This window comes from Oncorhynchus mykiss, chromosome 11, assembly GCF_057628025.1.
Source record: "Oncorhynchus mykiss isolate SJ-2025 chromosome 11, ASM5762802v1, whole genome shotgun sequence".
NCBI classification, from domain to species: Eukaryota; Metazoa; Chordata; class Actinopteri; order Salmoniformes; family Salmonidae; genus Oncorhynchus; species Oncorhynchus mykiss.
The window spans coordinates 6,567,501-6,582,500 of record NC_143032.1 but is presented as its reverse complement, the minus strand read 5'-3'; the positions used below and the strand labels follow the sequence as shown (position 1 = coordinate 6,582,500).

Genomic DNA, 15,000 nt, shown 5'->3' with positions numbered 1-15,000 from the left:
GTGTAGAGGTGGCAGGGTAGCCTAGTGGTTAGAGTGTAGAGGTGGCAGGTAGCCTAGTGGTTAGAGCGTTGGACGAGTAACCAGAAGGTTGCTAGATCAAATCCCCGAGCTGACAAAGTAAACAAAACAGTTGTTCTGCCTCTGAACAAGGCAGTTAACCCCACTGTTCCTAGGCTGTCATTCAAAAATAAGAACTTGTTCTTAACTGACTTGCCTAGTTAAATAAATCAAATTAAGTTAAATAAATAGAAAATGCACCTTAACCTCATTGAGTTCTTCTCTGGAGGTGAATGTACAGTACCAAACATAAGGAACACCTTCCTAATATTGGGCTGCACCCCCTTTTGTCTTCAGAACATCCTCAATTCTTCAGGTCACGGACTCTACAAGGTGTCGAAAGCGTTCCACAGGGATGATGGCCCATGTTGACTCTAATGCTTCCTTCCCACAATTGTGTCAAGTTGGCTGGATGTCTTTTGGGTGGTGGACCATTCTTGATATACACGTGAAAAACCCAGCAATATTGCATTTCTTGACACTTAACTCTATCGACTTGCCAATTCACCCTCTGAATGGTCACACATACACAATCAATCAAAATGCTTCTTTAACCTGTCTCCTCCCTCCTCATCTACACCAGTGGTCTCCAACAGCTACCAGCCAAACAATTCTGTACGTACATGCAATTTTAACGTGTTCCATCGCAAACTGTCATAAACAAGTCTCAGACAACGCAAGCTCCCAGCGCAACTTGACATTATCTCACCCCCCCCCCCTGGTTAGCCACTATTGGCTTAAAAATCACAACACAATATCTGCCAATTCAATTTCCAGAATGATTTATATTGTCTGTGTGATGAGCGCGCTCGTCTATAACTTTGTGTGTAGCCAGTTGATGTGATAACTGTCTTGTGGATTGACAGAAATACTTTCTTTCCCCAAAACCTTCTCATGTTAACAGAAGTCTATCATGAATGAGTATATCATGAGGAAGTATATCACGAGGAAGTATATCACGAGGAAGTATATCACGAGGAAGTATATCACGAGGAAGTATATCACGAGGAAGTATATCACGACGAAGTATATCACGAGGAAGTATATTACAAGGAAGTATATCACGAGAAAGTATATCATGAGGAAGTATTTCACGAGGAAGTATATCACGAGGAAGTATATAACGAGGAAGTATATCACGAGGAAGTATAGCACGAGGAAGTATATCACAAGGAAGTATATCATGAGGAAGTATATCACGAGGAAGTATATCATGAGGAAGTATATCATGACGAAGTATATCACGAGGAAGTATATCACGAGGAAGTATATCACGAGGAAGTATATAATTTGTATCTATTATTTGTTATTTGCCATGAAATTAGCAGCAGCAGTACAGAACCCTCGCTAGACCGGCACATTCCTCACTCACTAGATTAAAGGGGAATAACATTAAAAATCAAAATGTGTTCGTTTTCTTCCAGACCTAAAAAAAAGTGCCTTCTGATGTGATTTAAATGGACTCAGAACAACCAACATCGTTGTTTCCCTATGAACAAATGTACTTTTAAGAGTAAAAAACTAAAAACTAAACTAAAAACATCTAACATCTAACAATTTGGAAAAATATAAAACATAATCTGAGAAATAAATGACATATTTTATTGGGCCACTTACAGTTGTTCATTAACCATTATTTTACCAGGTATATTGACAGAAAACAGTGTGATACTTTCTCTTGTACACTAAGGACCTGGGAAGAGTTGTAGGGGAAATAGAAGAATGAGACTATTTGAAAGCAAGAAGAAAATGTGTAGCTCACAACTTGTTTAATTATTTTTAAGTAGCTCTCATGCTTTAAAAAAAAAGTTAGAGACCCCTGATTTATACTGATTGAAGTGGATTTAACAAGTGACATCAACAAGGGATCATAGCTTTCACCGGGTCAGTCTACGGTATATTCGGAATGTATTCAGACACGTTGACTTATCCCACATGTTGTTACGTTACAGCCCTATTGTATAAAATGGATCAAATAAAATAAAATCCTCATCAATCTACACACAATACCCCATAATGACATCACAATACCCCATAATGACATCACAATACCCCATCATGACATCACAATACCCCATAATGACATCACCATACCCCATAATGACATCACAATACCCCATAATGACATCACAATACCCCATAATGACATCACAATACCCCATAATGACATCACAATACCCCATAATGACATCACCATACCCCATAATGACATCACAATACCCCATAATGACATCACAATACCCCATAATGACATCACAATACCCCATAATGACATCACCATACCCCATAATGAAAACAACTGATGCTAAACTTCACTGATCTCCCTGTCCACCATCCCCACCTCCATTAAGCGATATTAGATCGCTCCAGTGGCTGTTAGGGCTTAGTGTACAGGGGGCAACAGCCATCCCCTACCCTCTCCCCCGCCCCTCATCCCAAAAGCCCCCCAGAGTCTGCTATGGGATAACCAGAGTGGAGGTTCATTGGTCTGCTACAGGATAACCAGTGTGGAGGTTCATTGGTCTGCTACAGGATAACCTGTGTGGAGGTGCATTGGTCTGCTACAGGATAACCAGTGTGGAGGTTCATTGGTCTGCTACAGGATAACCAGTGAGGAGGTTCATTGGCCTGCTACAGGATAACCAGAGTGGAGGTTCATTGGTCTGCTACAGGATAACCAGTTAGAGTGTTGGACTAGTAACCAGAAGGTTGCAAGTTCAAATCCCTGAGCTGACAAGGTACAAATCTGCCGTTCTGCCCCTGAACAGGCAGTTAACCCACTGTTCCCCGGTAGGCCGTCATTGAAAATAAGAATTTGTACTTAACTGACTTGCCTAGTTAAATAAAGATACAATTTAGTGGATGCTTTTATCCAGAGTGGCTCACAGTAGTGAATACATACATTTTCATGCTTGTTCTCCCCCGAATGGGAATTGCACCCACAACCCTGGTGTTATGAGTACTAATCTCTACCAACTGAGCCACCCCCCGTAGTCCACTACAATTTAGCAAAACTCAAACCTACTTGATGGTAATAGTTCTCACTGTTGCCCTCCTAGTGGCCGGGTTTTTAAGACATTTCCTGACGTCCTCAGGACACGGACAGACGTCCGATTTCGAAGTGTTATCTTGAACGATCTGGCTGCATTTTTGTCTGCTTACCTCCAGAAGGAGTCCGCTCTCTGTGATGCTGTTGCCCATAGCCTTAGGCAGGCTGTCTTTCCTGGGCTCGGCGACAGAGTCGGTGGATGGACTGATGTGCTTTCTGCTGGACGGCTTCTCGTGATTAACTGGAAAATAAGAGAGAGAGAAATAAAACATAAATACAGTTACAAAGTTGATATTTCTGATGACTTGACTCTGTCAACTTGTTCTTGTTTAGTGGTGGACGACCTACTATTAATGCAACCTTAATATAACTAGGCAAGTCAGTTAAGACCAATTTCTTATTTACAATGACGGCCCACCCTGGCCAAACCAAGACGTTGCTGGGCCATTTGTGTGCCGCCCTATGGGACTCCAAATCACGTCTGGATGTGATACACAGGCAATAACAGCACAGGTGTGTTCTTATATGCAGGGTGTATCATATAATCGTTATGCATGATTAGTCTCCATCAGTCATAACTAGTGAAGAGAAGGCGTAAGGGCCCCTCACCTTCTAGTCCTCTGTAGCTCACAACCCGCAAACATTTTAAATGCTTTGTGTTGTATCAACAGCCCTGCAGGTGGAGCAAAGCACAGAAGCAGACTCCTCTGTCGAACATTCCTCCAACTCAACATCATGTCACTCATCTGTTCAGCAAGCAACATGTTATTGTTTCTGGTGTAACAAGTCATTATAGGCACACAAAGACATGTTTCACATTTGCAACTCTGAGAATATATCATCAATCTGGAGGGAGGCAGGGAGAGCGGGAGGGAGGGAGGGGTAGGGAAAGAGAGAGAAAGAGAGAGCGTTCAACTCCCTGTGAAGGCCTAACGTTCAGCTCCCTGGGAAGGCCTAATGTTCAGCTCCCTCTGAAGGCCTAACTTTCAGCTCCCTGGGAAGGCCTAACGTTCAGCTCCCTGGGAAGGCCTAACGTTCAGCTCCCTGGGAAGGCCTAACGTTCAGCTCCCTGGGAAGCCCTAACGTTCAGCTCCCTGGGAAGCCCTAACATTCAGCTCCCTGGGAAGGCCTAACATTCAGCTCCCTGGGAAGCCCTAACGTTCAGCTCCCTGGGAAGCCCTAACGTTCAGCTCCCTGGGAAGGCCTAACGTTCAGCTTCCTGGGAAGCCCTAACGTTCAGCTCCCTGGGAAGCCCTAACGTTCAGCTCCCTGGGAAGGCCTAACGTTCAGCTCCCTGGGAAGCCCTAACGTTCAGCTCCCTGGGAAGGCCTAACGTTCAGCTCCCTGGGAAGCCCTAACGTTCAGCTCCCTGGGAAGCCCTAACGTTCAGCTCCCTGGGAAGCCCTAACGTGCAGCTCCCTGGTAAGGCCTAACGTTCAGCTCCCTGGGAAGCCCTAACGTTCAGCTCCCTGGGAAGGCCTAACGTTCAGCTCCCTGGGAAGCCCTAACGTTCAGCTCCCTGGGAAGGCCTAACGTTCAGCTCCCTGGGAAGCCCTAACGTTCAGCTCCCTGGGAAGCCCTAACGTTCAGCTCCCTGGGAAGGCCTAACGTTCAGCTTCCTGGGAAGCCCTAACGTTCAGCTCCCTGGGAAGGCCTAACATTCAGCTCCCTGGGAAGCCCTAACGTTCAGCTCCCTGGGAAGCCCTAACGTTCAGCTCCCTGGGAAGGCCTAACGTTCAGCTTCCTGGGAAGCCCTGACGTTCAGCTCCCTGGGAAGCCCTAACGTTCAGCTCCCTGGGAAGCCCTAACATTCAGCTCCCTGGGAAGCCCTAACGTTCAGCTCCCTGGGAAGCCCTAACGTTCAGCTCATTGGGAAGCCCTAACGTGCCAACTTCAGAAGCATGTGAGCACTCCCCTCTGACAGGCCTTGTGTGCACCCTCCCTCCCTCCGCAGCACAGGAAATTCACAGGAGAGAGAGGAGGGGGGGGAGAGGAGCTGGCTGACCGAAGCCCCATTGTCACACAAGCTAACCGCATATCAATCTTCTCTCTGGTCCCTGACAGAGCGCTGGCACCTGGCCAAAACCTTGCGTGCAAGCCGGCAAGACACATTAGCCTATAAAGAATTTAATCATAACAACAGCTGTTAAATATTGATGACTGCTGGCAAACGCTGAATGCTCTCTCGCAAAGGTCAAAACCGCAGTGTAACGGAAACAAATTCTTCATTATATGATGTATTGAATATCCCAAACTCTCTTTTTTTTTTAGGTAACGTGGCATGAAATCAAGGACAAAAGCTGAAGAACATAAGCACATTAGGTACGTTTAGCAGGTGCTAGAGTTGTAGGTGCACTCGGGGCTTGGTTTTTGTTCCTCTGTAGTTTCTGAAGAGAAACTGAATTCTTTTTTTTTTTTTTTTGGTGTGTGGTTCTATTGCCTTGTTAGTCTTCTTGTCTTGTTATAACGTTGTAGTATTTTTCGGTAACGATTTTCTTCTTCCTCTGACGAGGAGTATGAAATATCGGACCAAGGCGCAGCGCGGTAAGCGTCCATAATGTATTTATTAAACTGAACACAGAATACAAAAAAAAAAACAAGAGCGATAAATCAAAGACCGAAAGAGTTCTGTGTGGGGAAAAAAAGACACAGAAAACAACTACCCACAAATCATAGTGGGAAAACAGGCTGCCTAAGTATGTTTCTCAATCAGAGACAACAATAAACAGCTGCCCCTGATTGGGAACCATACCAGGCCTAAACACATAGAAATACAAAAACATAGAACACATAGAATGTTGTTTTTAGGACATAGAAACTGATGTTTATTCTGTGTCAAATATATTTATATCTCTGTGGATATGTTGTTGTAACCTGTTAAAAAACAGATTGGCAACTCTTCATTTATGTTTGAAAAAATTAGAAGCTAACTTCAATAAATATTATTTTGGGGGGGGAAATCACACATTTCATATTTCGCTGTAGAATAGAACCAAGTGAGTGACATCATGAAAAAAGGGCGGCAGCGTAGCCTAGTGGTTAGAGTGTAGAGGCGGCAGCGTAGCCTAGTGGTTAGAGTGTAGAAACGGCAGCGTAGCCTAGTGGTTAGAGTGTAGAGGCGGCAGCGTAGCCTAGTGGTTAGAGTGTAGAGACGGCAGCGTAGCCTAGTGGTTAAAGTGTTGGGCCTGTAACCGAAAGGTTGCTAGATTGAATCCCTTGAGCTGACAAGGCAAAAATCTGTCGTTCTGCCCCTGAACAAGGCAGTTAACCCACTGTTCCCCGGTAGGCCGTCATTGTAAATAAGAATTTGTTCTTAACTGACTTGCCTAGATAAATATAATTTTAAAAAACAGCACAGGAAGCCATATATCTAGAGGGAACACATTTTTCTCTCAGAGGACATAAAAACAACATGGTTCATACTGTAACTTACAGTTGATCAATAAGGGTGCATTGGTAAAATCCCTGGGGGAGCCAGTGATGTGTTGTGATAAATTGCATAATGTTCTCTATAACCCATTAGTTCATATGCCTTGCGACCGTAATATTTAATTTTACCTTTATTTAACTAGGCAAGTCAGTTAAGAACAAATTCTTATTTTATATATAGGCCTAAAGGCAGAGACGATAACAAGACACTGCGGCAGAATAAATTCAACCACACCTTTGTATTATGACAAAACCCAGACAGCAACCTCTGTCCAGTCAAGTCCACAAAGCATGTTGCATGTAACAAACAGTTACATGACCTACAGCAGGGGTCAAGCAAGTTCATGTTTCTGACCTTTTCTGCCCACTAAACAGCTATTGATTTAAAACCACTGAGAGTCACTGCAAGTCCCCAAAAAAAGAGAAGCTGCTTCCACAATTCCAACACCATTATTTTCAACATCATCAAATCACCTCTGCTTGGTCCAAAACAGTGACAACTATAAATATACCAAAAACGATTTAGTCCAATACACATCAACTTAATATGATGTGGCTGTCCATTGTTCTGATTTCTGTGTGTGTGTGTGTGTGTGTGTGTGTGTGTGTGTGTGTGTGCGTGTGCGTGTGCGTGTGCGTGTGCGTGTGTGTGTGTGTGTGTGTGTGTGCAAGTAGATAAAACATGTTGATTCACTCTACTTGTAGAGAAACACCAATGCCATCCTCCTCTCTTTCATGTCCTACAGAACACACTTTTATTTGTTGTTATCCTAGGCTACCTGGCTAAAATACTTGCTCGCTAGCCTAACTTCCATTCACGGGGCAACGTTAGCTAGTTAACATTAGCCTTCTACATCTAGCTACATATTGAACTTCCATCTTCTCAGGCCAGGGGCACAATGTATGATTTAATGGTTGGATCAGAAACATTGGCCAGTACAGAGACTTCAGTACAACGACATATCCAAATCACTATCTCCATCTATGGCTAACTTAGGAAAGGGACAATTTTACTAAGCTAGCTAGCCACCGGAAGACAACAACACAACGAGATGCAACAATTCAAGTTGTTTCTGTCAATGACGTATCCTCTCAATGGGATTTGATAGGAGTGACGCCAAATCCAAGATGGCTTCCCTTTACACTTTTTTTTGGTGCACCAGGAACTTTCACACTTGAGCTCACTCTGTTTAGCCCCAACGCTGATCTGCCAAATTTGTTATATTTTTTTTAATCAGGGTAGGCCAAATGCTCGCTGGTTTCCCTTGCCTTCAGTGCTACGAGCGACAACAATGTCATACTTGTTTGGACCAGACAGCATCAAATAGATGGCCCACATGTAAAGAGACAGAAGGGTGGTGTTTCGCTTGCTCAGATGCTTTCTCCGGTGAGATACATTCAGCCTCTTATGAAACACTGAGGGACAAAAATGTATTTATATTATGTTTTCAAATGTTTTTATGTTTGGGGGAAGCCGGGTAACCACTGACTTAAATATGTTTGAACTTGTGGCTTGAATATTACTGGGATATAATTATTATAGCTACTTCCACACAGTAATAGTGTTTGACTTTCAAAATAGACTTTCTATATTCACCATGACATATCTGAAACTAAAGGCAACTCGAGCAAAATATCTCATGGCAAAATTACACCCATGACCTCAACCATGGCAGCAATGTGGCCTCAAAACATTCCAGAATGTTCCCATGTCATGGAATGGTAAAACGAACCAAATCCTTTTTTTTTTCTCCCCTCGCTATTTATCCACTTCATTTGGAAGACCAACATGCAAATACATTTAGGAAAATGGCCACAAGGAGCATTAGTCTGAGAAGAAATGAAGACATGAGAAGAAATGAGAAGAAATGAAGCAGGAGGAAATGTTGTTTTTTTTGGAGTGCCCAAATGAAATCATTAGTGAAGCACGTTACAATGATCCATTCGATTGTTTATTAGGCCAGTGATTTAAAAGGTCCTTTTGTGGATATCAATCACATATCTCCAGCAGGACAGACCAGGATAGACCAATTCGCCAGTCATTTCCCCTCTCCCTGCTAGTTTCCTAGACGGGGCTAGAAGAAGAAGACACTCAGGGTGAGAAGGTTCCTGGGAATTAAAGGCAACTCCATTGCTTCAGCCTCAGCGGAACTCTGACTGACTGAATGAGTGACTGATTGACTGAATGAGTGACTGACTGAATGACTGACTGAATAACTGACTGAATGACTCACTGAATGACTGACTGACTGACTGACTGACTGAATGACTGACTGAATGACTGACTGACTTACTCACTGACTGACTGACTGACTGACTGACTTACTGACTGACTGACTGAATGACTCACTGACTGACTGACTGACTGGCTGAATGACTGACTGACTGAATGACTGACTGACTTACTGACTGACTGACTGAATGACTCACTGACTGACTGACTGACTGGCTGAATGACTGACTGACTGAATGACTGACTGACTGACTTACTGACTGAATGACTGACTGACTGAATGACTGACTGACTGACTGACTGACTGACTGACTGAATGACTGACTGAATGACTCACTGACTGACTGAATGACTGACTGAATGACTGACTGACTGACTGACTGACTGACTTACTGACTGACTGACTGACTGAATGACTCACTGACTGACTGACTGACTGGCTGAATGACTGACTGACTGAATGACTGACTGACTTACTGACTGACTGACTGAATGACTCACTGACTGACTGACTGACTGGCTGAATGACTGACTGACTGAATGACTGACTGACTGACTTACTGACTGAATGACTGACTGAATGACTGACTGACTTACTCACTGACTGACTGACTGACTGACTGACTTACTGACTGACTGACTGACTGAATGACTCACTGACTGACTGACTGACTGGCTGAATGACTGACTGACTGAATGACTGACTGACTTACTGACTGACTGACTGAATGACTCACTGACTGACTGACTGACTGGCTGAATGACTGACTGACTGAATGACTGACTGACTGACTTACTGACTGAATGACTGACTGACTGAATGACTGACTGACTGACTGACTGACTGACTGACTGAATGACTGACTGAATGACTCACTGACTGACTGAATGACTGACTGAATGACTGACTGACTGACTGACTGACTGACTTACTGACTGACTGACTGACTGAATGACTCACTGACTGACTGACTGACTGGCTGAATGACTGACTGACTGAATGACTGACTGACTTACTGACTGACTGACTGAATGACTCACTGACTGACTGACTGACTGGCTGAATGACTGACTGACTGAATGACTGACTGACTGACTTACTGACTGAATGACTGACTGAATGACTGACTGACTTACTCACTGACTGACTGACTGACTGACTGACTTACTGACTGACTGACTGACTGAATGACTCACTGACTGACTGACTGACTGGCTGAATGACTGACTGACTGAATGACTGACTGACTTACTGACTGACTGACTGAATGACTCACTGACTGACTGACTGACTGGCTGAATGACTGACTTACTGACTGAATGACTGACTGACTGAATGACTGACTGACTGACTGACTGACTGAATGACTGACTGACTTACTGACTGACTGACTGACTGACTGAATGACTGACTGACTGACTGACTGACTGAATGACTGAATGACTGAATGACTGACTGAATGACTGAATGACTGACTGACTGACTGACTGAATGACTGACTGAATGACTCACTGACTGACTGACTGAATGACTGACTGAATGACTGACTGACTGACTGAATGACTGACTGAATGACTCACTGACTGACTGACTGAATGACTGAATGACTGACTGAATGACAGACTGAATGACTGACTGACTCACTGACTGACTGAATGACTGACTGAATGACTGACTGAATCACTGACTGACTGACTGACTGAATGACTGACTGAATGACTGAATGACTGACTGAATGACTGACTGAATGACTGACTGAATGACTCACTGACTGACTGAATGACTGACTGAATGACTCACTGACTGACTGACTGAATGACTGAATGACTGACTGAATGACTGACTGAATGACTGACTGAATGACTCACTGACTGACTGAATGACTGACTGAATGACTGACTGAATGACTGACTGACTGACTGAATGACTGAATGACTGACTGACTGAATGACTGACTGAATGACTCACTGACTGACTGAATGACTGAATGACTGAATGACTGACTGACTGACTGAATGACTGACTGAATGACTCACTGACTGACTGAATGACTGACTGAATGACTCACTGACTGACTGACTGAATGACTGAATGACTGACTGAAAGACTGACTGAATGACTGACTGAATGACTCACTGACTGACTGACTGAATGACTGACTGACTGACTGACTGACTGAATGACTGACTGAATGACTGACTGAATGACTGACTGAATGACTCACTGACTGACTGAATGACTGACTGACTGACTGACTGACTGAATGACTGACTGACTGACTGACTGACTGACTGACTGACTGACTGAATGACTGACTGACTGAATGACTGACTGACTGAATGACTCACTGACTGACTGAATGACTGACTGAATGACACACTGACTGACTGACTGAATGACTGAATGACTGACTGAATGACTGACTGAATGACTGACTGAATGACTCACTGGCTGACTGACTGAATGACTGACTGAATGACTGACTGACTGACTGAATGACTGACTGAATGACTGACTGAATGACTGACTGAATGACTGACTGAATGACTGACTGAATGACTCACTGACTGACTGAATGACAGACTGAATGACTCACTGACTGACTGACTGAATGACTGAATGACTGACTGAATGACTGACTGAATGACTGACTGAATGACTCACTGACTGACTGACTGAATGACTGACTGAATGACTGACTGACTGACTGAATGACTGACTGAATGACTGACTGAATGACTGACTGAATGACTGACTGAATGACTCACTGACTGACTGACTGACTGACTGACTGACTGACTGACTGACTGACTGAATGACTGAATGACTCACTGACTGAATGCAGCAGTTCTATTTCTATCTGTAGTTAATTCCGGTTTTCTTTGATGAACCAGACACGTTAATTCATTTGTTTCGGGGCTCCTCCTCTTCCAGATTCTTCCAAAGGGGGTTGAGATACAACCCTGACTCTGTTATCGGCGTGGGTTGGGACTGGCTTCTCTGTTGCTTTATCCACAATATTTGTTGGCCATTGAAGATCCCTTGAAACCCAGTCATAAGGGTTGGGGCTAGCCATCTATGTAATGGTAACATCTACTCGCGTAAAGGAGAGAGAGGCCAAGTTGTTGTGTTTTTACAGTTGATATCAAACCGGAGCTGGAGACCTCACACACTACGTTGTCTGAGGCATAGGCACCCATTAACCAACTTTTGGTGTGTGTGTGTGTGTGTGTGTGTGTGTGTGTGTGTGTGTGCGTGCGTGCGTGCGTGCGTGTGTGTGTGCGTGTCCAATGCTATTTATAGCTTCTCCTTTCCATTCATATGCTGACAAGAACGATGGGAGCGTTACATTCATACAAGTGATGAGAAGGGGATTGTCACTAGAGGCTACAGCTGTACTTCTCCATTTACTTCCTCTCTGTTTTTCACAAGCAGGGTGTTACCGTAATACTTTACCAGACACTGCATTAATTCATTGTTTCAAAGGAAATATTTACAATACATAGGCATAATGTTTGTACACACATGCAAGTCAACGGTTTTAGTAAGCTGTGAACGCATGTATTAAGTTGTAAGCTCATTTAGTAAGCTGTAAACTCATTTAGTAAACTGTAAACTCATTTAGTAAACTGTAAACTAATTTAGTAAACTGGAAACTCATTTAGTAAGCTGTAAACTCATGTAGTCAGCTGGAAATGCATTTAGTAAACTGTAAACTAATTTAGTCAACTGTAAACTCATGTAGTAAGCTGTAAACTAATTTAGTAAACTGTAAACTCATGTAGTAAGCTGGAAATACATTTAGTAAACTGTAAACTCATTTAGTAAACTGTAAACTAATTTAGTAAACTGTAAACTCATTTAGTAAACTGTAAACTCATTTAGTAAACTGTAAACTCATTTAGTAAACTGTAAACTCATTTAGTAAACTGTAAACTCATTTAGTAAACTGTAAACTCATTTAGTAAGATGTAAACTCATTTAGTAAGCTGTAAACTGTATAAATGCAATTTATTTCAAGTTTAATTAGAGCCAAATCTGAAATGAAAAGCTCCCGTTTAAACAAGCAAAAACTTCAGGACTGAAACAAGATATTTTTCCAAATGTGGTGGACATTATAAACCATCCACATGTTTTATAGCAAACAATGGCAAATACAAAGAAGGGGAGAGAGAGCCACATGGGGTTTTGTGTTGGCTTGGCTCTGTAGCAGAGTTATTGTAAGTGCTTCGTAGAGTCCGGGGTCCTAAAGTAAATCCAGTTAATCAAAGTCAGAGTCAAAACATTTTACTTTGGGGCCCGAGGCCTCGGTAATATAGAACTTTTAAGAATTATACAGCAGATCCCTTATTATTTTTTTGTACAGTATATTTCATCAATAAATGTGAAAGCTAAATCGTCCCCGCCATTTTTAATCTCATGGAAATGTATAGAGACTTAGCTTTAGACTTGAATATGATGCCTTGAATATAGCTCTGTGCAGGAAACACTTAAGACAAGTCAAACAACTCTGGAAATAATTATTTGTTTTGGAGCCCTCTATTTTAGTCTCCTGGATGCGGGGATGAGAGGACAAAGAGAAAGAGAGAGAAAGAGGAGAAGGACAGGTTTTAAAGAGAGTCCGGACAGACAGAGAGAAGTGCACCCCAAGCAATGGAATTCACCATTTGAAGCCTATCCACAAAGACAAAGCAGATAGGCTTATGAGCATGGCTAGAAGTGTCCTCCTACTCACCTGGTCAACCCTTAGCATGGTCTATTTTGCGGTTACACCTGCTAGCTAACCAGCCGAGGCCCGTACCTGACACCTCTCAGAAAGATATGTTTTTACTTGAAATGTTATCATCACCTTCATCTGATGAAGTACTGCAACAGTGAACCCTATTGGATGAAGTATTGCAACCGTGAACCCTATTGGATGAAGTATTGCAACCGTGAGCCCTATTGGATGAAGTACTGCAACAGTGAACCCTATTGGATGAAGTACTGCAACAGTGAACCCTATTGGATGAAGTACTGCAACAGTGAACCCTATTGGATGAAGTAGTGCAACAGTGAGCCCTATTGGATGAAGTACTGCAACAGTGAACCCTATTGGATGAAGTATTGCAACAGTGAGCCCTATTGGATGAAGTACTGCAACCGTGAACCCTATTGGATGAAGTATTGCAACAGTGAGCCCTATTGGATTAAGTACTGCAACAGTGAACCCTATTGGATGAAGTACTGCAACAGTGAACCCTATTGGATGAAGTACTGCAACAGTGAACCCTATTGGATGAAGTACTGCAACAGTGAACCCTATTGGATGAAGTACTGCAACAGTGAACCCTATTGGAGGAAGTATTGCAACAGTGAGCCCTATTGGATGAAGTACTGCAACAGTGAACCCTATTGGATGAAGTACTGCAACAGTGAACCCTATTGGAGGAAGTATTGCAACAGTGAGCCCTATTGGATGAAGTACTGCAACAGTGAACCCTATTGGATGAAGTATTGCAACAGTGAGCCCTATTGGATGAAGTACTGCAACAGTGAACCCTATTGGAGGAAGTATTGCAACAGTGAGCCCTATTGGATGAAGTATTGCAACAGTGAACCCTATTGGATTAAGTATTGCAACAGTGAATCCTATTGGACGAAGTATTGCAACAGTGAGCCCTATTGGACAAAGTACTGCAACAGTGAGCCCTATTGGACGAAGTATTGCAACAGTGAGCCCTATTGGATGAAGTACTGCAACAGTGAACCCTATTGGATGAAGTACTGCAACAGTGAACCCTATTGGAGGAAGTATTGCAACAGTGGATCTCTGCCCACACAACAACAGAAGTAATATGTTAAAAAGGCCGGAGAGCGCTTCAGTAATGCACCCACAACACGCAATGCTAGCTGGCTAGGCTAACTAACCCTGAGCTTGGCTAGGCTAACTAACCCTGAGCTTGGCTAGGCTAACTAACCCTGAGCTGGCTAGGCTAACTAACCCTGAGCTGGCTAGGCTAACTAACCCTGAGCTGGTTAGGCTAACTAACACTGAGCTGGCTAGGCTAACTAACACTGAGCTGGCTAGGCTAACTAACCCTGAGCTTGGCTAGGCTAACTAACACTGAGATGGCTAGGCTAACTAACCCTGAGCTGGCTAGGCTAACTAACCCTGAGCTGGTTAGGCTATCTAACACTGAGCTGGGTAGGCTAACTAACACTGAGATGGCTAGGCTAACTAACACTGAG

The 15,000-nt window shown here is 43.3% G+C and overlaps 1 protein-coding gene across 4 annotated transcripts in view; it reads right to left on the bottom strand.

Annotated features, from left to right (window-relative positions):
• LOC110536538 (uncharacterized) overlaps positions 1 to 15,000 on the bottom strand; it is a 103,834-nt gene that overhangs the window by 16,415 nt on the left and 72,419 nt on the right. For all 4 annotated transcript variants that reach the window (XM_090189261.1, XM_036934740.2, XM_036934743.2 and 1 more), the window contains one exon: positions 3,220 to 3,347. In XM_090189261.1, the coding sequence (XP_090045387.1) occupies positions 3,220 to 3,347 (128 nt within the window). The remainder of the gene's footprint in view (positions 1 to 3,219; positions 3,348 to 15,000) is intronic.